Source organism: Pipistrellus hanaki (assembly GCF_964339955.1).
Source record: "Pipistrellus hanaki genome assembly, chromosome: 1".
Classification (NCBI taxonomy): domain Eukaryota; kingdom Metazoa; phylum Chordata; class Mammalia; order Chiroptera; family Vespertilionidae; genus Pipistrellus; species Pipistrellus hanaki.
This window is the reverse complement of record NC_140503.1, coordinates 9,362,866-9,384,078: the sequence shown is the minus strand read 5'-3', so window position 1 is coordinate 9,384,078 and position 21,213 is coordinate 9,362,866. Positions and strand designations below refer to the sequence as shown.

Below are 21,213 nucleotides of genomic sequence, written 5' to 3'. Positions count from 1 at the left end.
ACACGGGGGATGGGTGAGCGGGAGGCCATGAAGGTGGCACACCCCACCAGCACCAAGTCTGTCCCCTCTGCCTCCTAGGTACACCCCTGTGGGGCTGCTTGTTCCTGTCCCTGTTTAGCTGCTGAGACCCTAGTCCAGGCCACCATCACTGCTGGCTGGACCCCTGCAGTAGCCTCCTTCTGGTCTCCCCATGTGCCTCCCCAGCCCCTGACCCCATGCCCTTCTTCACACAGCAAGCCAGCCCATATGGCTCCCCACGCTAAGACCTATTCCCTCTATGCCAGTGGTCGGCAAACTCATTAGTCCACAGAGCCAAATATCAACAGCACAATGATTGAAATTCCTTTTGAGAGCCAATATTTTTAAACTTAAACCTCTTCTAATGCCACTTCTTCAAAATAGACTCGCCCAGGCCGTGGTATTTTATGGAAGAGCCACACTCAAGGGGCCAAAGAGCCGCATGTGGCTTGCGAGCCACAGTTTGCCGACCACGGCCTATGCAAATGTTTGCAGCAGCTTTATTTGTAATCGCCCCAAACTGGAAACAACCCAGATGCGCCTCGACGGCTACACAAACGGCGACGTGTCCACAACAGGCCATTCTCTCGGCACTGAAGGAGCACTGCCCCGAGACAGACAGGATGAGCGGGGCCCCGATGCAGTCCGAAATGCAAGAGGAGCCAGGCTCACAGGCAGCGTAGACACGGCTTTCTCAAAAAGGCAGAACGTCAGGATGCAGAAATGCCAGACCCCACTTGGCTCACTCTCAGCCAGGTGCTTCGTGCGTGAACAACCTGCACAGCTGATGCAGCAGCCCTGGAGGCCTGGCAGCCTGGAAGGCTTCTTGCAGGAGGCGGAAGTGGGGCATCTGTGCTTAGTCCCTGCCAGGGGAACGAGCTCAGCACTTTCCAGAGGCTGGAGGGAGAGGCGGCTGGTGGAAGCTTACGTGCCCTGAGTCCCCTCTCCTCATCTCCAGTGCCTCAGGCGAGGGAGCGGGCTGTGGTGGCTGCACAGAGTCTTGGAAGGGGCCTAGGTCCAGCCTTGAGACTTCAAGGCAACCCCTTCCCCTCTCTGAGCCTCAGACTCCCCTGTGAGCAGGGCCTGGGTTGGGGGTTTCCAGAGCATCAAAGGGCTCTGATGCCTGACAATGCTAGGGCCAGGGAAGACCCTGATGGCCTCTCAAACCACTGTCTCTCAATTTCTGGCCACGCACAGGGCCCAGGCCCAGGGCCAATCAAGGTGACCGTGGGGCAGTAGTCAGCTCAAACCCAGCCTGACACCCCCCCCCCCCCCCCCGCATGTGCTCGATAAAGAAGCAACGAGTGAATGAATGAATGAATGAATGATGTCAGCAAGCAAGCACTCAGGCCTATGCCTGGTGGGTCCTGGCCTGCCTAGTGCTGCTTGGTGGGAGACCCAATCTCAGAAGGAGCACGGGAGAGTTAACCCAGGAGCATTCTCCCTCCAAAGCAGAGAAGAGGAAACGGAGGCTGAGGGAAGAGACATGTGGCCAGGTCTTGCACTAGTTAGTTTGGGAGTCAGAACTCAAACCAAAGTAACTAGTTTGAAGCTTCTAATGAAACCTAAAATTCACAAACACCCAAAATGGAAAAAAAAAAAAAAAAAAGTTTGTAGCTTAGTCCTTGGAGTAAGAGCCTCAGCCAATGCAAACATGCCTCTCCTGTCTCCTCCTCTTCAACCTCTTCAAGGAATAGACTTCCAGTGACCCTGAAAAGCAGCTTTACTATTTCCGGCACATAATTGGGTACAATATGACAAGAGAGAAAACATTCTGTTAGGATTAAGTTTATAAGTGACAGAAAATCGAAAATAACAGTGATAAGTAAATATGTACTCCTCTCTCATACAAAAGCCTGAATAAGGAGTCCAGGGCTGGAATGGTATCTGATGTGTCTTGAACCCTTTGTCAATTATTGCTTCTCCCTGCATAGCTTCCATTCTCAAGTTCTCCTCAGAGTCCAAGGTGGCTGCTTCCATTCCAGCCATCACATCTGTAGCCCACCCACCAGGAAAGAGGAAGGAAAAGTAGGCCCTTTTTCTTTAAGGACATCTCCGAGAAAACTGCACTCCCCACTTAGGTTTCACTGTCGTGAACTTCCTCACATGCCAGACCTTACTGGGAGGCAACTGGGAAGTGTTCTTCAGCTAAAAGGGACACCCAGCTGAACCTCAGGACCAATCCGCAGGCTCTGCTTCACCCTGAACTCAAACTCCTGGGATGGGGATGGATCTAGACCCATGTGAGTTTTTAGGAGCTTCTTCTAAAACTGAGGGCACTTGGAAAGATGTTGTCCACTACAATAATTAAAATGATTACACTATGATGAGACTGCCAAAGACGGGAGGTAGGTAACTTATGTCCACAGCACGCCATGGGAAAAGGTGTACAGGAAGTAAGAGTAAGAAAAGAGAAATGCAAATTCACATGTACACAGATCACTATTGTGCACATAGAGATTGAAATTAGGTTAACAAAGATAGTAACCTTGTTTGATGCCTGAAATGTCACTGTTCTGTGGGTATGTTTATGAAAATCAGGCATGTAATGCTATTATTATATTTTTTTTGAAAATAAACAACACACAGGCACACGCATATCCCATATAATGCAGGTAACAGCTTCCAACAGGTCTCACAGCCCAGAGAATTAAGAACATCCTCTCATGTAACCATGGCAGCAGCCCTGTGAGGCAGGGGTCACGGCTCCACTTGGCAGAGGAGGAGGAGGGGGAAGGGGTGACCTGGCAGGTACAGGTGCAGTCACTGGCCCAGGGTTGCCCAGCTCTAAGTGGCAGAGCAGATCCACGGTCTTCACCACCGAGGGAGAAATCCAAACGTTCCCACGGGTAGCCGAGTGGACCCAGGGCACCTCTGGACCATCACACACACAGCACCCCCCCTCCTTGTCCCCAAAACGGCCTCCCAGGACTCCCAGCGTGTGCTCCCCCACTTTCCCGCGTTGTGCTCTTCTCCTGCCTGGGGCACCTGTCTCTGCACATGCCCGGTTTCAGCTGTTTCCATCCTACTCGTCCTTCAAAACCCAATGGGTGCCACCTCTGTGGTGAGTCTTTCCTCTCAGCACAGGTGAGTGTAAAGGCGCCTTGGCACGCTTTTACACAGTGCCCTGTGCTGCGACTTTCTCTTCTTTACCCTAGTAAACCGGAAATTCTTGCATGTTCAACAAATGTTCGGTGGATGGATGGATGGATGGATGGATGGATGGGTGGGTGGTTGAGTGGATTGGGTAGATGGTGGGTGGATGGAGGGATGGAGGGATGCAGGGAAGGGAGAAGGAAGGAAGAAGGAAGGAAGGAAGGGGAAGGGAAGGAAGGGAAGGAGGGAAGAAGGGAGGGAGGAAAGGGAGGAGGGAGGGAGGGAGGTATTTGGATAGATGGGTATGTAGCTGTAGAGATGGATGGGTGAGGATGGCTGAGAAAGACATTAGTTGAGAAAAGAGTCTCTGGATATATTTTAGATGAATGCTCTGTCGAAAATGTCAAGACCAGAGAAAAGGAAGCATAATAAATGTCACCACAGGTAGAGAGCTAAGAGCTAAGTGTCCCTAGAGCAATGTGCAGTGCCAGTCTCTGCCAGTGACCGCGATGAGGCAGCGGGGACAGGGAGGCAGGATGAGAGGTCCCCAGTGAACTCCTCCCTGACAGCTTGCTCCCTTAGCCAGAGACACATGCACACACACACACACACACACACACACACACGTATGCATACAAACATGCATACACACATGCATGCACACACACTGCAGATTGTAAATTTCAGAAGCAGCCCTTTATTTGTTTTGTTCTGGAGGTGGCTGACCCGGGGAACCATTGAGCCTCTGCAGGAGTTTCTCTGGTACATGGGGATTCACTCTCTTCCTTCGGGGCTGTGTCCCCCCCCCCCCACCCCAATCTCCTGTCTTCCATAAAACGGGCCCTTGGCTCCGCCCTGACACCTCCGATAGAATGCCAGTCAAGGAGTCAGGCCGCTGCTTGGCATTTGAAGTCCCATCTCTTATCTAAGGGACAAAATGTCCTTGGCTCTGATCAAGATGCCAGGGCCAGTGATGCAATGGGGCCGCCTCTGTGGGGGGAAGTGTGTCGCAGGAAGCCCTGCAGGCGGCCCCGCACACACCCGCTCGGAGGCGCCCCCCGGGACCTCTGTGAGCCCCCGGTGTGGGGGGTGGTCTGGGGACTCTCAGGAGGCCTGGCCCCGGATGGACGGAGGGTGCAGGGCCTGGTCCTCGGGCGGATGGTCGGAGGGTGCAGGGCCTGGTCCTCGGGCGGGCGCAGTTGCCCCAGAGGATGTGGCCTGAGCGTGCTCTGCCTCTGTGCACACGCGCGCACAGGGCTTGACCACAACCACTCCCTGAGCCGTTTCTTCTAAAAGGGAACTGACACTCTAGGGCGGGCGGCTTGTTGTTCAAACACGTACTGACTGGAGTAGGGGCACCCCAGGAATGACTGGCAAGATAGGGAGAGGGGTTCTGTGCCATTTTGGAAGCTCCTGACCACAGAGTTGTCTCAGCCATTAGGGAGCCTCCTCCAAGAGCCACCCATGTGGGGGGAAAGAGGGGAGGGGAGGGTGCGTCTGAGGCTGCACAGGGGCTTATGGAAGGCAGGGAGAATGGAGGCTGAGGCCATGACTGCGGCTTCCAGATCCTCCTATCAGGAGCCCTGAGGCCGAGGCCACACAGGTATGGGCCGGTAAGGCCCTCCTCCCTGCCCTGTGGACGCAGGGGTGGAGGGAAGTGCACTCTGTGCTCACCCACCTCCTTCTTCTCCTTCAAGGCAGAGGGAAGGGACTGGTTTCTCTGTAGAGTGTGTGCTGTGTGTGTGTGTGTGCGCATGTGTGCGTGCGTGCGCATATGCGCGTTTTACTGTGCATGTGTGAGTGCATGTATATGTGTGTATTTGTTTGTGCATATGTGTATGTATGTGTATTTTGGGGGGCAGCAGAGGCACACTGTGTCATCGGGGCCCCCACCTGCGGAGGGACCGGCTGCCTTCCTGGGGCAGCACCGGCGTGCTGTGGGGGGTCCAGCCCGCCTGTCAAGGAGCGCTTTCCGCAGCCTCAGCCTCCCCGGCGGGCCCTCCCTGCAGCTCGTCCCTGCAGCCCTGACAGGGACGGCCTTCCAGCCTGGAACCCTGGGACACGAGGCTGCTGGGACCGCCTCTGCGTCTCCGTGGCTCCCACACAAAACAGCCAGATCCAGTTCCACTCCGAGAGCCAACATCCCCTTCCCCACCCGCCATCCGGCCGGCCACTCCCACCAGGAAGGCAGGCCCTTCCCCAGCATGGGCTCCCCAGCCAACGCACTGTCTTCAAAGCTAGTTTTTCAAACTGAATCCTCAGCAGTGAAAACAGCCATTCCTTCCAGGCACGGGTCGGGGTGATGCCCCCATCTCCTGTCTGGGTCTCCGTCTCTTGTGAAAGTGTACCCGTATGTTCCAGACTGTTCCACGGGCTGAAGGAGACCGCTGTCCCCTCTGCGAATGGCGCTTCCATCCCTGAACCCCACGGCTGCTCTGGGGCACCAGCTCCCACTGTCCGCGTCGAATGTCAGACCCCGCGGGACCTCAGACATCACTGAATTCATGTTAACAGGGCAACTGAGGCTCAGAGAGGAAAGGACCTGCTTCCTAGAACACAACCCCAAGTCAGCAGAGGGCACCCCACAGATGTCCCCCAACTCCCCCGACGTCCTGTGGCACGCGAGTCCCTAGGCGTCTTTGATCAGCACAGAGCCATACAATGAGGCCAACTCCTGCAGCCGGTCTCCAGACTTCCCTCCGGCAACCTTCTATTTTGCTAAAAAAAAAAAAAGACATTAAAAACGAACAACCACCGTCAACTCACCCAATCGTTTCATAACAGAAAAGACTGGATCAGTTCTGCCCACCAAGAGAGTTGGGCACCGCTGGCTGATAAGCACACCACACGCACACGCACACGATACCAGCATCTTCCTAAGTTATCGGTGGACCACAGGCCTGCATCTGGGACCCCCCAGAACCCGCACACCCAGCGAACTCCCTTCTTTCATCTGAGGACGCAGTGTGGGTCCCTGAGCCGGCTTCCCCCGCTCCCGGCCTCTCTCCCCAGGAGTGAGGGGAGCTCAGCTGACTGAGGGGGGGAGGGGGAGGGGAACACAACTGGGAGTGGGGGTGACACAGGGTCTCTCCTCAACTCCCTAGGAAGCTGGCAAGACTGGGGGAGGGGGCTCTTCCCCTCCCAATCCTGGGCCCCACCCTTCCGGGCCCCGCCCCGAGCTCTGGGCTGCCTGGCCGAGGATGTCAAAGGCTCAGGTGCTTCCAGACGTAAAAGAGAGGGCTCCGAAGCGATTTTAAAAATGCCATTCAGTATCTCCTCCTCCTCCTCCTCCAACATTTACTGACTGCCTACGGTATGCAGGGCAGGAAGACCTGGAATCGGATCCCTTTAATTTGGAACTTTATAATGAAGCAGGAAGACATGATAGTAGAGGACTTTGGCTTCTCTAAAGTTGCTAGGTGACTAAGCAGTCCATGTGAAAAGGTTTTGGAGGATTCAAAAAGGAGACATCTCCGCGAACTGGGGGACGGAGAGCTTCCTGGAGGAGGTGGCGGCACCGTGTGCAGAGGTGGGGAGGCTGAGGGCAGGTCTGCACGTCGAAGGGCAGAATGGTGACGCGGGACATTGGTTTCATGCAGGACTGGAGTGGGCAGGAGGGACAGGGATTCCTCTAGGCGGGTCTTCTTTTATTTATTTATTTATTTATTTATTTTTAATAATATATTTTATTTATGTTTTACAGAGAGGAAAAGAGAGGAATAGAGAATTAGAAACATCGATGAGAGAGAATCATCGATCAGCTGCCTCCTGCACCCCCCCCGCACCCCCACTGGGGATGTGCTCGCAACCAAGGTACACGCCCCTGACCGGAATCAAACCTGGGACCTTTCAGCCCACAGGCTGATGCTCTATCCACTGAGTCAAACCGGTTTCGGCGGGTCTTCTTTTAATACGAGATTGTGGCACCTAAGTGTGATTACTGGGGGAGGGGGGGCCGGGAGGGGGCACGCTTCTTTCCTCACTGGGCCTGGAGCAGCTGTCATCTGTCTCTATCAGCAAACACACAGCACCAGAAGGGGTCATGGGAGGGGAGGGGTGCAGGGGAGACCAGTTTGGGAAAGTCATTAACATTGTGATTTCCCCCTTGAGCGCCACCTTGAAGAAGACGCCCATGTTTTGGGCACCCCTGGGTTGTAGGGTGAATGGCAGGTTCAGGGTAATAGTTGAATCAACCAAAAGTTCTAGAGTCGGCCATCAAAACAGCACCGACTGTCTCTAAGCCGACTTGCCTAGAATGAGGTGACTCCTGGCCCTCACTTGGCCCCTCACTTCCTAATGGGGGGCCGGTGGGGGAGGGGGTACACGGGGGCTTCACAGGGCCCAGAGTGCAGGCCTGAACCGTGAGCCTGCAGGCCAGAGTTTCTTTTAGGAGTGGAAGGGGGTGGGTCTCCCGGGTGAGCACCAGCCAGGAGCACCAGGGAGCATTGGCCCCTGAAAGCAGAGGCCCAGGTCAGTGGGCAGAGCTGGAGCTGGAAGCTGGGTCCCTGAATTCATCACTGGGGTTGTTGAGGGGCTCCTCTCAAGGGGCTCAGCAGGACCCCCCACTTTATGTTAGCGGGAGACAGAAAGCCAGGCCTTGCTGGGACAGCCCCTAACACCCCTGGGCTGAGGAGCCCAGAGTTCTAGGCCCAGCTCCACCTCGGGCTCCTAAGACCTTGGGTAAGGCACTTCCTCCTTGGGGGTCCCCATTTCCTTATTGTTACATTTGGGGATTGGATTAGGTCTGTGAGTGGAATCCTTTTTCAAATGAAATCTCACGCAGGCCCTCATTTGTCAAGCATAGGAGAGTGTGGGCTCAGCACTCACACCCTCAGCGACTCCTGCACAGAATTCAGCTCCGGGCCCCTGAGCTGTCCCGCCCCCTCCCCTCACAGGGGCATCCTGGATGCCCCGCCTCTCCCACCTCGCCTCCCAACCACCCGCACGTCCTGTGTTCCAGCGTCCACATTTCCACTCCCACTCCAGCCCTGCCTCCAGCCCTCTGTCCTGGCCGCCACACCCCGCAGGGCCCTCCCCCAGTCATGTCCTCAGGACAGCCCACACCACGACAGGTCACCCCTCCGTGCGAACCCCATCCGTGGGCCTGGCTCACGGGGTCCCCAAAGCCTTTCCCCCACTTGACCAGCCTTCATCTGTCCTCAGCACCCACACTCCGCTCCTCGCACAGTTCCCAGCAGGCCACCCACATCCCCCAGGTCTGGCCTCCCGCTCCCCGCTTCCCCCAGGCCTCTGCTAGATGCCACCTCCTCGGAGCAGACGTCCCTGACCCCCTGCTTCAGAACAGCCCCCCTGGGCTCCCCACACCTCTCATCTTAACTTTCTGCCTCTTATCCTGGGAATGCCAGCGGCCCTGGGGCGGCCCTGGGGCAGCGTCTTGGTTAAAGGCTGGGTCCCCGCCCACACCTCATGCAGACACTGTTGAATGAGCCTTGCGTGAATCAGCAGAACCCTGAACGGAGGGAGAGGGACTGGGCATCCTGTCTGCATTTTCTTTGTCCCCAGTTGACATTTCCAACCAGAAGTAGGCAGGGTTTGCTTGTCAAGATCCTCACGCTCCTCTTCCAGGGGGCCAACACCCAAGGGACACCCTCCGGGTCCCTGGGGGTTGAGCGTGGGGGACGTTCTCCAGCTGTCTGAACATCCATTCCCACCATCGAGCAGGAGGGGGCTTTGGGCAGCCAGGTGGACAGCTGTGCTCAGCTGAGGACCCGCGACCCGGGACCCGGCAGGTGTGCGGGTGGCCCAGGGAACGGGGGCTGCACCGGAGAGCCGCCCTCTGGCACCTGAGAGACAAGAGGGTTGGGCTCCTGAGGGGAGAGCAGGGTCTCCAATGGTAGACCTTAGAAGCAGGCAGACTGCAACTCAAGAATTCCTTTCGTAGGTAAGCCGCCTGTCGAGTGGTGGCAAGCTCTCTGTCACGGGGCCTTTCAGAAATGTCGTCAAAGGGATTCTTGTTCCTCAAGCATGTCAAACTCTCGGCCCGAAGGCCACATGCCTCGGTGTATTTGGCCCGTGTTAGCCTTTGAGTTGGGCATGCTTGCTGTGCCTGGGGCAAGGCTAAAGGAGATAGGATCTAGGAACCCTTCCAACCCACAGGGTCCTCTTAAAGCAACATTTTCAGCAACAAACCAATATTCATCTGACCTTCAGGATGTGCCGGGCACTGCTCTAAGAAGGTCTGACAAGATCCTGCAACCTCCTTCACCCTCACGCCACCCCCACTCCCTCCCGGGCCCCTGGTCCGGGGTCCCCAGCTGAGTTGGTGTGTTAACCCTTAGCTCATCCAACCCTCATAACCACCCTATGAGTGGATGTTATCAGCACCCCCCATTTACAGCTGAGGTGAAGGCCAGGTCTCTGGGCCAAGGTTAAACAGCTGGCAAACAGAGGGGTTGCACAAATAACAATATTGACAAATAACAATAGTAGTAATGATAGCAAAAGCCAAAGTACAAAGCTCTTCTAGGCACTCTCTTTTATCCTGAAGACAACGGTGAGGGGCAGTTATTACTCATTTTGCAGATGAGCTCACGGAGGCACGGAGAGGTTAAGTCACCGGCCCACTAATGAACAAAGACAGGCAAGAGGAAGTGGGTCAGGCTCAGTCACCGCTGGGAGGGAAATGGGAAGTTGGAGAGGTTAGGACGCTGGCCTCTCACCCCCCTTTCCTCCCAGGGAAACGCCTCCTTACCGGCTTCACCCAGAAATACTGGGTGTCCCCGATACCTGCCCCTGGGTGGGTGGGGGATAGGGGAGCGGGGAGCCTTCCCCAACAGAACTCCCAGTTCCTCCCACTGGATGGCATTTGTCTCTCCTGAAGCCACTTCCAAGGGAAAGGTGCAGGCACACCATGGGGGCCACACGCGGGTGGGAGTGGGGAGGGGGTTGGGCAGGAGGAGGAAGGGTTTCCAATCTAGAGGAATGGAAGGGCCCCTCCAAGCCACCCCACCCACCAGTGGGAGCCAACATCTCCAGCTGCTCCCCCCACCCCCACCTCCACTCAGGACGGCATCAGACGGGCCAAGCCTCCTGTTTTACCAGCGGACAACCGAGAAGGCCCTGGGAGCTGAGTTCACCCAGCTAGGCCAGGCAGCGTCTGGGTCTGGGTGTCCATCACAGAAGTAAGCCAGGACTTTTTAAACCAAAACAAACAAAAAACAAAAACACCTGGGAATGGCGCTCCTAGAGGCGTCCGCCAACCCTGGCACCCAGAAAGGTTCTGAGAGTCCTTCCCTGGAATCTGCCTGCGAACGGGAGTCCCCTCGCCTCCCTGCAGCTGCCCTGGGCTCCCGCTGGGCTGAGTGAGGCCACAGAACCTCCTCGGAGCGCGCCCAGGGCGCCGTCCCAAAGCCGGAGGTTTGGAGGCGGTGACACTGGTCCCCGGAGACCTGGTTCCCACACATTCCAAGCGGCGCCCTCCCCAGCGATGCCGCCGGACACGCTCAGCCCACGCGCGCCCTGGTCCCTCCCCAAGCACCCGGCTTGGCAAAGGCCGGTCCGAAGGTCACCGTCCCCGGACGCCCCGGAGGGTAGTCGGGGTAGGGGGGAGGGGATCCCGGTGGGTCCTCAGTCCAGGCGGGCTGGCTATGGATGGACCGCGGGCGCCCAAAGTTACGGGGACCCCGGCCCCCCACCCCAAGTCCTGCCGGCACCGGCGCCTGTGCACGCCTGGCGAGCAGGCGGAGCCTCGGGAGTTTGCATCCAAAGTTCCGGAGGGACGGGAGCCGGCGAGCCACGTCCACACGGCCCCTCGCCTGGCTCTGACAGGTAGAGACAGGCGCCCTGCTGGCACCCGCGCCGGCTGGCTCTTCCCGCGAGCGAGCGCCGCCGGGGCCGGGAAGTTTAGCCAAGTCTCCTCCGGCCCCGAAGGCTCCCCGGGGCCGCCCCTTCCGTGCTGCACCGGGGCTCGGCCTGGGCTCAGCGGGACCCCCCGAGGTCCCCAGCCCAGGCTCCCCGGAGCTCCGAGCGCCCTGGGGGACGGGGGTGCGGGTGGGGCGGCTGGAGGACGCGGTCCGGGGAGGGGACGGGGGACACCCAGGCAGGAGGGGCTCGGCCCCGGACTTACCCCGCGGGGTCCTCGCGCGCCAGCGCCCCGGCGCGTCGGCTCATGCCGCCGGCGCTCGCGGACGGCGGAGGCTCAGGCGGCCGGCGGCGCGGGCCGCGGTGGCCACGGGGGTCCCGGCGCCCGCATCCCGGGCGCCGCCTCGGGAAGGGCCGCGGGCGCCGCCGCAGCCGCGCGCCCAGTGGAAGCCGCGCTCCGGGCGCCCGCGCCCCGCTACTTCCTGTATCTGAGCGAGCGGGGCTCTCAGGAAGAGGCCGGCCTTGGTGGTCAAGGGTGTTTTTTTTTTTTTTTTTTTTTTTTTTTTTTTTTTTTGTCAAAAGCCTTTCGGCGGCGGCTCGCGGCCCGGAGCCCTCCCGGGCGCACGGAAAGCGGCGGCCGCGCCCCCGGGGCCGGGCCTGGCGCGGGCGGGGCCTGGCGGAGGCTCCCAACCGCGGGTGCTGCCCCGGCCGGCGGGGCTGGGGCTGGGGCTGGGGCTGGGGCTGGGGCTGGGGCTGGGGCTGGGGCTGGGGCTGGGGCTGGGGCTGGGGCTGGGGCCCGGGAGGCCCCCGGAGGGCCGGGAAGGAAACTCTGAGAAACGTCTCCAACTTGGCCAGGAGTCCCGTGGGGAGGAGGGCGCTCCCTGCTCCCCCTGCCCGCCACGGTCATGGTCGCGGGCTGGCAGGTGGGGAAGGCCAGGAGCACTGCGTGGGGCACTCTTGGGACGAGGAGTCCCCCAATCGCCCAGGGATGGTCCCAGAACAGAAACAAAGCGCCCCCCCACCCCACCCACACACACCCCTGACAGTGGATGCCTCCACTGAGGATGAGCTCACTATCTCTATATCAGTCAGTTCCCCCGCCCAGCCAGGGACCTCATCCATCTGCCCCACACCTAGAGGGGAGCAGAGGGTGAAAGCTACATACAACACCCACCGCAACCGTGGGCATATATATAGCACCCACAGCAACCCCCGTGGGAGGGTGAGGTCTCTAGTCCAAGTGCCTGGGACACTCAAAAATGCCCTCAGAGCATTTCCCAGCGAGCAGAGCGGGACACTATGAAGTCGCCTCAGTCTAATGCCAGGTGGAATGCCTTGTCACTATCGGGGGCCAGTTAATGCTTTGTTTTTGGAGCTGTCGCATGCATTGCAGGATATTTAGCAGCATTCATGGTCTCTACCCACTAGATACCAATAGTATCACTCTCTCCTTATAATAAGCAAAACTTCCTCTGGAGTCCCAGTGTTTCCCAAACTTTTGACATATGTGTACCCTTTCTATAATTTTCGTAACGCTTGAGTACCCCTCGTACTCATGAGAACGTAGAATTCGGCGCAGCTCAGCACGGTGCAGTGCATATCCCCACCAAACTCCGGTGCAACGCGTACCCCCACCAAACTCTACCCGTCCCCCTGGGGGTACGCGGACCACACTTTGGGAAACACTGCTGGTCTAGACATTTTAGGTGGCCCTTGTGTGTGTGTGTGGGGGGGGGTGTTGAGACCCACTGGTCAACACCTCCTTGGATAAATAAGGAAGCTGAGACCTAAAGAGAGGAGGTGACAGGCCTGGGACCACACAGTAGCTGAAGGGCAGACAGGGCGGAGGCTCTGGTAGAAGCCTCATGAGGCTGTCACGCCTCTGCCCTGCTGGCCTCCTCTCACGTGCTCCTCCCTGTCTTTCCTGACATTCAGGTCAGCCTGGAGAGAATGGGAGAGAAATGCACTGAAAGTGCAGCCTCCAAGGAGGAGTGTAAAAGGGTGCCGCCGCTTTGGGAAACAGTCTGGCAGCTCCCCAAAAGGAAAAAGATGTGACCCAGCAGTGCCGCACCCAAGAAATGAAAATATATGTTCACACACAAAAAATGTACACGAGTGTCCATAGCAATGTTATTCACAATCGCCTCCAGACGTGTCCATCAGTTAATGCACTGATGGACAAGATGTGGCCTCTCTGTAGTAGGCAGACAGGCCTGAGCAGCGTGGGGCCGATAGGCCAGGTGCCTAGCAATGGGCAAAACTCCAAGCCCTAGAACCACCACTCCCTTACGCATTAACCTTGGAGATGACATGTAGGCCTCAGGTGTGCTTCAGCTCCAGGCCCAGAAAAGCAGCAAAACCAGGTGCCATGACTAATAACCCCCTGCCCTGGGGCCTGACCAATTAGTGAGACCTCAACCCTGAAAGGGCCCAGCTGGGAAGCTGATGAATATTCTATTGAGATTCTCCCCTGAGACCTCAGGGCAAGGACCCTGCCCAGGAGCTCTCTGTGGAGCATGCCTGAGCCCTTCCCCACCCCCTCCCCCTGGGTGCATTTTTCTTGCTTCTCATTCTCCTAAGCTCCCAGGGCCCTGCCTTTTGCATCTATAACTCATTTCCTGAGCCCATTTCTTCCAAGGCTCACTTCCTCTACCCCTGTGACTTGCTAAATAAACTTTCTCTTACAGTTTGAGTCTTGGCTCTGAATTCTTTCTTAGCCACAACTCAAGTACCCAGGTTGTTGAACCAAGGTCCTGCATGACTCCACTGGTCTAACACCCCGTGCTGTTTTTCCGCTGCTGACATGCCCATCCAATGGAATATCATTAGGCCACAAAAAGGGATGACATATGATACATGCTACAGCATGGATGAACTGGGAAAACATTACGCTAAGGGAAAGAAGCCAGTCACAGAGAACCACATATTGTAGGGTACTATTTACATGAAATGTTCAGAATAGACAAATCCGTAGAGACGCGCCATTGGCAGTTGCCGGAGGCTGGAGAAGAAGGGAGGATGGGGTTGGCTGCTAATGGTTACAGGGTTTCTTTCTGGGGAGAAAATGTTCTAGCGTTGATTGTGGTGATGGTTGCATAACTTTGTGGCTACACTGAAAAGATTGAATTGTGCACTTTAAGTGGGTGAATTGTATGTTATATGAATTCTATCTTAAACTATTATTTTTTTTTTTAAATACAGCCTCCTGGAGGCCACCCTGACTGCTCCAGCCACTCCACTTCCTCCTCTGCTCAGATTCCCACCCAGCCCCCATTCGTCCATGACCAGGACCCATTGACCTCTCCTCTCCTCTGGAGGCTAAACGCTCTCCTCACAGGGTGGGAACATCTTCTCCTCATCTCCCCAGACAGGACTATAGCTCCCTGATTGAAAACACAGGCTTCGGCCACAAACTTGCATCCAAATCTAAGCCCAGGCCTTCCAGCTGGGTAGTCTGGGACAAGTTACTTCCTAGTGCCTCAGCTTGTATTATACAAGTCACAAGCACCAGTGGGGTGGCAAGAAGGCACCCAGCCCAGGGTGCCGTGAGTAGTCCTTTGCTGTTGCTAAAACAAGCCCTTCAACCACTCCCAGGCCTCCCTGGGCCCCAGGGACAAGATCTATCCAACTATAGCATCTAGAACAGTCCCTCAGGCCCTTCTAGGCTGGTGTGAGCTGTCAGTAATCCCACTTTTCCACATCTTCCCCCGAAAGAGGTTTCCTTCTGCTCCCTGGGCCGTTGCTGAGAAACTCAGGACGAGCCCCTCAAAGCCTGGCTTCCATGGGGCCAACCCCGAGGCTCTTGCCTTGTGCCCACAGAGGCTCCACAGGCCCACCTCTCGCCTGCTCCATGAAGATGGAGTTCCTCTGACCAGACGAAGCCCCACCCTGACCCTGTTGCTACTGGAGGGGTTCAGAATGAGGCACCCCAAGATGTGCCTCTGTAGTATGCAGGTTATTATGAGAGCTCGAGAGAAACTTACTCCAGCCCCACTCCCCACCCCCAAACTACCTAGAAGGACTTAAACTCGAGGCCTTGCTCATAAGAAATGGTTATCAGAAAGAACTTTTTTGACCTATTTTTAAGGCAAGGCAAGCATGTAATTACTGAACATCTGCTCTTCTTATCATCATCCAATGACCTTCCCCTCTGAAGGTCATTTACTTTCCTGACTTCCAATCTCTCATGTATGTGGGGTCTCTGACTCTCGTGTAGGTGGGGTTCCATGCATACCTATGTAAAGAAACTGGGCAATTTTCTCTTGTTAATCTGCTTCATGTGGAGCAGGGCAGGGGCCTGCATCAAGGGACACAGCCTGTCACCACAGTCTTGAGGGAGGCGACCAGGAAAATAAATACTCTTGTCTCCTCCCTTCCTCCCTTCAATCTCATGTAGTGTTCCCCCCCTCCCCCTTCCCCCCCACCCCACCCCTAATTACAAAGCCAGCTGGAAGCAGAAAGTTTGGGAGCCCATTGATCAGTCCCTATGGGTGTGGAGTCCCTATGGGTCAGCCTCCTGGGATGTAGAGAAAGGCTGGCGGGGAGGAGGTGGGGGGAGACAGCAGGAAGGCAAAGCTGTGGAGTCAGACAAATTGGGCTCAAACCCTACACAGGACCAGCCCATTTGCTAATTGAACACCGTCGTGCAGTGACCTCTGTCCCTGTCACATGGAATGGGAGAACCCCCGGACAGGCCCTGCCTGAATTCCTGACTGGTAAAATTGTGAACTAAAGTAAAATGGTTGCTGTATGCTGTATTTTGTTTTGCAAAAGTAGGTACCGAACACAGGTTTTTTTGTGTGACTTTTTCCCTCTTCTCTGACTCCCTCTAAGCCCCACAGGGTTTTGAAAATTTCTCCCTGTTACTTTGGAGAAATCCTTATGAAGAGGGGAAGAGGGCGGGTTGGGGGCTGGGGCGGGGGGGGCTTTCTTATTGTAAAATCAACCAGTATTCTCAGGGATCAGCAGGGAACAAAGCCTCTGCACTGGCTGGCAATATCAGAGAGAGAGAGAGAGTGCTCATGAACTGAGGAGACACCCCAAAAAGTTTTCAAAGCACCCCCCCAACCTGGATTATCAGTGGGCTTCTTGCCTGGTGTCCCACTTCCCCTCGACCAGCCCCACCCACCCCTGTGGCAGAAACTGGAGGCTTCCCAGATCTTTCTCAGGGAACCTGGGGTCCTGTCCTGACCACAGCTGCATCGGTTCATCTGACTCAAAGGCCTGTCCCTGAAGCTCATCTGCTCCCAACTGAAGTGCCCTCTTAGCCTGCACTTGTCACATATTTCAGACACTACACGGGCCTCACGCTTCAATTATCCTTCTGAGTGCAGGCTCCTCGGGAGCAGGGACTACACTGTCCTTTTAATTTTTTCCTCTCCCTCCCCTCCGCCCCTGCCAATATCCAGTGGAGGGCTTTGCAAACAGCAGGCACTTAATAAGCACTTGTGGGCTAAATGAGAACAGCTTGGAGACAAAGAGAAAGGCTTTTCCATTCCTGAGTTCTGTTCCACTGTGAGTATTGCGCCAACTTTGTGCCATCAGAGGATGGGCTAAAATTAGGATCAAGAATGCCCTGAATTCATTGTCTACCAAGTGGTGACACCAGGGTGGGCCTGGGAGGTCATGGTGGGTGGGATGAGCCTTGCCATTGGAAGATGCTCTTGGATTTAGGTGACAGAATACCCAGACTCTAGGTGGACTGAGTACAAAGGAACTGGATTGTCTTGTATAAATCAAAAGCTAGCGCTTCAGTTAGCTATTGCTGTGTAACAAATTACCCTAAAACTTAGTGTCTTAAGACAATACATTTATTATCTCACAGTCTCTAGGAATTGGGAGTCTTGGCATAATTTTGATGGTTGCCTCTGCTTTGGGGTCTCTCCTAGGCTGCAATGAAGTTGTTGGCCAGGGTTGTATCTGAAAACTTAGCTAGGGAAGGATCTGTTTCCAGACTCACGTGGTGGTTGGTAGGATTCAGTTCCCTGCCGGCTGTGGGCTGGAGGTCATCGCCATTGCCTGGCTGTGTGGGAATCTTCAGCGTGGCCACTGCTTCATCAAAGTGTGCAAGCTGCGAAGGCAATAGAGAGTCCACCAGCAAGATGGACGTCACAACCATATATAACCTAGTCATAGATGTGGCATACCACCGCCCTTGCCCTATTCTGTCAGAAGCAAGTCATAGATCCTGCCTACCCTCAAGAGGAAGGGATGAAACAAAGGTGTGGACATTAGGAGGCAGGGTTCATTGGGAGCCACCTTAGGCGCCACAGGCCCAGGTGCAAACCATCAGGGCTCAACTGCCATCCGTCACTCAGGTTGGTCCCTCTCTCTTCTCTGTAGGAGAGTTCTTCATGGTTCCAAGACAACTTCCAGTGCCCGCTGGAATCAGGGTCTCTGGGGTCTGTCCTGCAAGAAAGGGGGAAAGCCTCCCTCCTATGCCTGGAACAGAAGTCCATGCAGTGTGGTTGGCCAGGTCACATGCCTGGCCCAGTCACCAGGAGAATATCATGCACCGATGGGCTTAGGTTAATTAGGACCCACATGGGGTCCTGGGTGTGGAGGTGACCTTTCCTGATCATGTTGGAGAGAGGATGAGACCTCATCAAAATTAGGGTTCTGTTGGAAAGGAAGAAGAGAATGGATGTCAGGTAGATAACCAACAGCGTCCACTACAACTGCATAGAAATTATCAGAAAAACAATGCCATACACGAGGAAATGTTCAGGGTTGGTTAATATAGTCCTTATCTTGATTGTGGTGGCAGTTTCATGGACATTTACCTCTATATCAAAACTAATCAGACTGTGGATTTTAAACACGTGCCATTGTTGTATATCAATTATACTCCAAAAGAGCTGTTTTTAAAAGCATGTCATAGCTCTAGACATTAATCTACAAAAAGCACAAAAGATAAAGCAAGTATTCTTCCGGTTTTCAAAGGCGGTTGTCTAGTTATTCAGAGAAGTCATTCATGTGATCCATGTATGAGTCAGGTGTTGACTTACATGTTGATTGTTTCACATTGGTGGCACCCACGAGGGTAAACAAAAGCATGTTCATTTACAACATTCTTATTGCTCCTCAGTTGCAATAAGAGGTTTGTTATAGATACAAGTGTTTTTGCAAAAGTCTGTGAAAGCCCCCAGTGAGAATTAGTTGGCCATGTGGACTATATAGTAGAGTAGTGCACAGCTTATAATTTAAGAAAACAAGGTCATGTTGTAGGTAAAATTCAATATGCTCTGACATCAAGATTCGGCATGAGAGAGTCATTTTCAAGATCATTTTCTTTCTTCCCTCCACCCCAATGAAGGATGGTCCAGGAAGCCTAAAGGAGAAGGGAGCCCTTGGTGGGTATGAAGGACTCAGCCCTTAACTTTGGCTGCAGGCAAGGGGGAAGGCAGCTGGCCCAGGAAAGACTCACTTGCCTGGTTATCACATCCTTTCTCTTGGCAGCACTTGGAGTGAGAGAATGGAAAGAGACTTTGAAACTGTGACCTCTGGGAAACAAATCCACATTTTTGAGAAGAGGCCAGGTAATTGAGCATTAGCAGCTCATCATCTCCAAGTTGGCTCATCTACCAGAAGGCAAGCCAGGAGGCTGAAGCTGTTCTCTGGGAAGCAGAGTTCCCACTATGTGCCAGGCACTGTGACCCTACTGTGTGTGATGGTCAGAAAGGGCTCCAAGGGTAAGGAGACATACCACATGATTTTGCTCCACCCCCCAGGAGCTCCTCATGTTCTAATGGGCAATCTTTCATCATGTCTGATTCATCGTGCGTGTCCAAGTTTAGGGTTTAGGACAGTTGAACAAATGGGCTAACAGGCTAACACCTGTATACATAATGTACTAGTTATCCATTGATGCATAACAAATTACTCTAGCATTTTATAGCTTTAAAAAACAATAAAATTTTTTTGTTTGTTCTCTTACACAGTTTCTATGGGCCATAAATTTGGGAGCAGCATAACTGGTTGGGTCTGACTTAAGATCTCATGAGACTGCAGTCAAGATGAAGGTAGGCAGCCTTTTGGGGCTGTGAGGCAGAAGCGATATGCTGAGGAAGATAGAGCAGCAATGAAGAGACTGGGTCGCCAGTGGCCACCATTGAGAGGTAATTGCTAATCCTCTTCATTTGTCTTTTTTTTTTTTTTTTTTTTTTTTTTGTAGAGTGTGCTTGGAGGAGAAGACTGTCCATAACTACTTAAGGGTGAAGCCGTGATTTATTTCTCTCACTTCTCCCTTTCAGGGACATTACTTCCTCTAAAAATCAAGTGTGGTGTCCTCAAGCCTTCTGTGTGAGAAAGCCTGGGTGGGACCAGGTCGGTCCATGTGAGGAAGTCTGAGCTCACGCTGGTCTTCTTAGCCACAGCCCCAGCCTGGGCTTCTGAGCTCATCTCAGTGAAGGGTCCGAAGACAGGTGTGCCCTCAGCAGGAGGCTCCTGGGACCTCAGGTAAGAGCATTCCCAAAAGTGGACTCACTTCCTGAATGAGCCCCGGTGAGGGTGGCTGGGTGCCGGGAGAGGACCTCTCTGGCTGCTTCAGCAGCACAAAGCACAGTTCCCGTCTCAGCCCCACTCTTGTCCACTGTGTGACCTCGGGCAAGTTTCTCAGCCTCTCTGGGCCCACGTTTCCTCTTCTGGAAGATGAGTGGAGGCACATGGCCCTCACAGCTGGAGGTGATCGAGAAGGTGGCGAACAGTGTCTGTTGAATAGAAGGCTGGTGACAAATGTCAGTTTCCCTTCCTTGACTTACTTTTGTCCCTTTACTTGTTTTTATAAGAGTAGACCATATGCCCAGCTCCATGGGTGCTTCCGTGCCTTCCATCTTGTGCCTTTTCCGTGTCAGGGGAGCCCAGAGAAATGTTTTGAGAAGTTTGAATCCAACTCAGTGGGCCGTAATTAATACTGCCTTGAGCAAGGTGATGTTGAGGCTCAGAAAGGAAGATGTGATCTGCCCTGGGAGTCTCGTCCACAGAAGCCTCAGATGCTGACCCTGCATGGCTGGTCCTCACAGGGACCTTGGCCTAGGCCAGGGCTGGCTACGTGACGTGCAGGACCCCATGCAAAATGAACATGGGAGACCCCTTGCTCAAAAAGGATGCAAATTTCAAGACAGCTTCTGCAGAGCGTTAAACCAAGCACGGGACCCTTCTAAGTGTGGGATCCTCTAAGCCTGGGCCTGGGACTACATAGGTGGCGTGCCCATGAAGCTGGCCCTGACGTGGGGTGTCCCCCACCGGCTATTTTGTCTGGTCTGGGCAGCCCCAGGGAAATGGAAGGAGACCTGGTTTCCAAAGCTGGCTCTCACAGTGAATCACTGAGGCATCCAGTGCTCTCTGTGCCTCATTTTTCCCACCTGTGAAATGGGGACAATATGCACTGTGTTATTCGCGGACATGATACGCCAGGAGGCGCCTGATGAGTTGATATGCTCAGAACCAAGATCTCGTGGCTTGAGGACCCACAACGCTTCAGGACCGGAATTAGCAAGACAAAGTCTTCACACACTGTGGATTGACTTAAACAGGAAAGAGTTAAAGGAAAGGGGTGTCTGACTTACTCATCTGAAGTAGAACCTGTGGGAGATGTTTCCCAAATATTTAAAAAATTCCAGTTCACTGTGGATTCATGTTTTTTTTTTTATAAGTATAATAAAAACCACCAGAAAAAATGCAATAAAAAAGGTTCCGGCATAAAATTAACTCATCCTGTTGCCATAAGTATTTCTATTCTCTCAGTTTCTATGCTCATCGTGGTGCAGACTAATGTTTGTGAGCCTGTGCAGGAGCCCAGGGCAGTGGTCGGCAAACTCATTAGTCAACAGAGCCAAATATCAACAGTACAATGATAGGAATTTCTTTTGAGAGCCAAATTTTTTAAACTTAAACTTCTTCTAACACTACTTATTCAAAATAGACTTGCCCAGGCCGTGGTATTTTATGAAAAAGCCACACTCAAGGGGCCAAAGAGCCGCGTGTGGCTCACGAGCCGCAGTTTGCCGACCACTGGCCCAGGGCACACTCCGAGTAGGACTGATCTCCTCACCGCTCAGTGTGAGCCAGGAGAATTCAAATCACCTGGGAATGTGCTAGAAATGGAGCATGTTGGGCCCCATCCTGCTAACACTGAGCCAATCTGCTTTTTTAACAAAATGGCCCGGTGATTCATGTGCATGTTAAAGTCTGAGTGACACCCGAGGCAGCTGTGGCTCAGGAAACCTGTTGGATAAAGGAATTAACCAGAACCTCTCCCGAAATTACAACTTCTCCAGG

At 54.4% G+C, this 21,213-nt stretch overlaps 1 protein-coding gene across 2 annotated transcripts in view; it reads right to left on the bottom strand.

Moving 5' to 3' along the window:
• The window catches only part of RIN3 (Ras and Rab interactor 3), a 105,646-nt gene extending 94,142 nt beyond the window's left edge, over positions 1-11,504 (bottom strand). Inside the window, exon 1 of one of the 2 annotated variants that reach the window (XM_084883831.1) lies at positions 11,201-11,504. In XM_084883831.1, the coding sequence (XP_084739957.1) occupies positions 11,201-11,244 (44 nt within the window). In that variant the 5' untranslated portion in view covers positions 11,245-11,504. The remainder of the gene's footprint in view (positions 1-11,200) is intronic. The other variant, XM_084883830.1, reaches the window with a different exon arrangement.
• Positions 11,505-21,213: the final 9,709 nt, after the last annotated feature.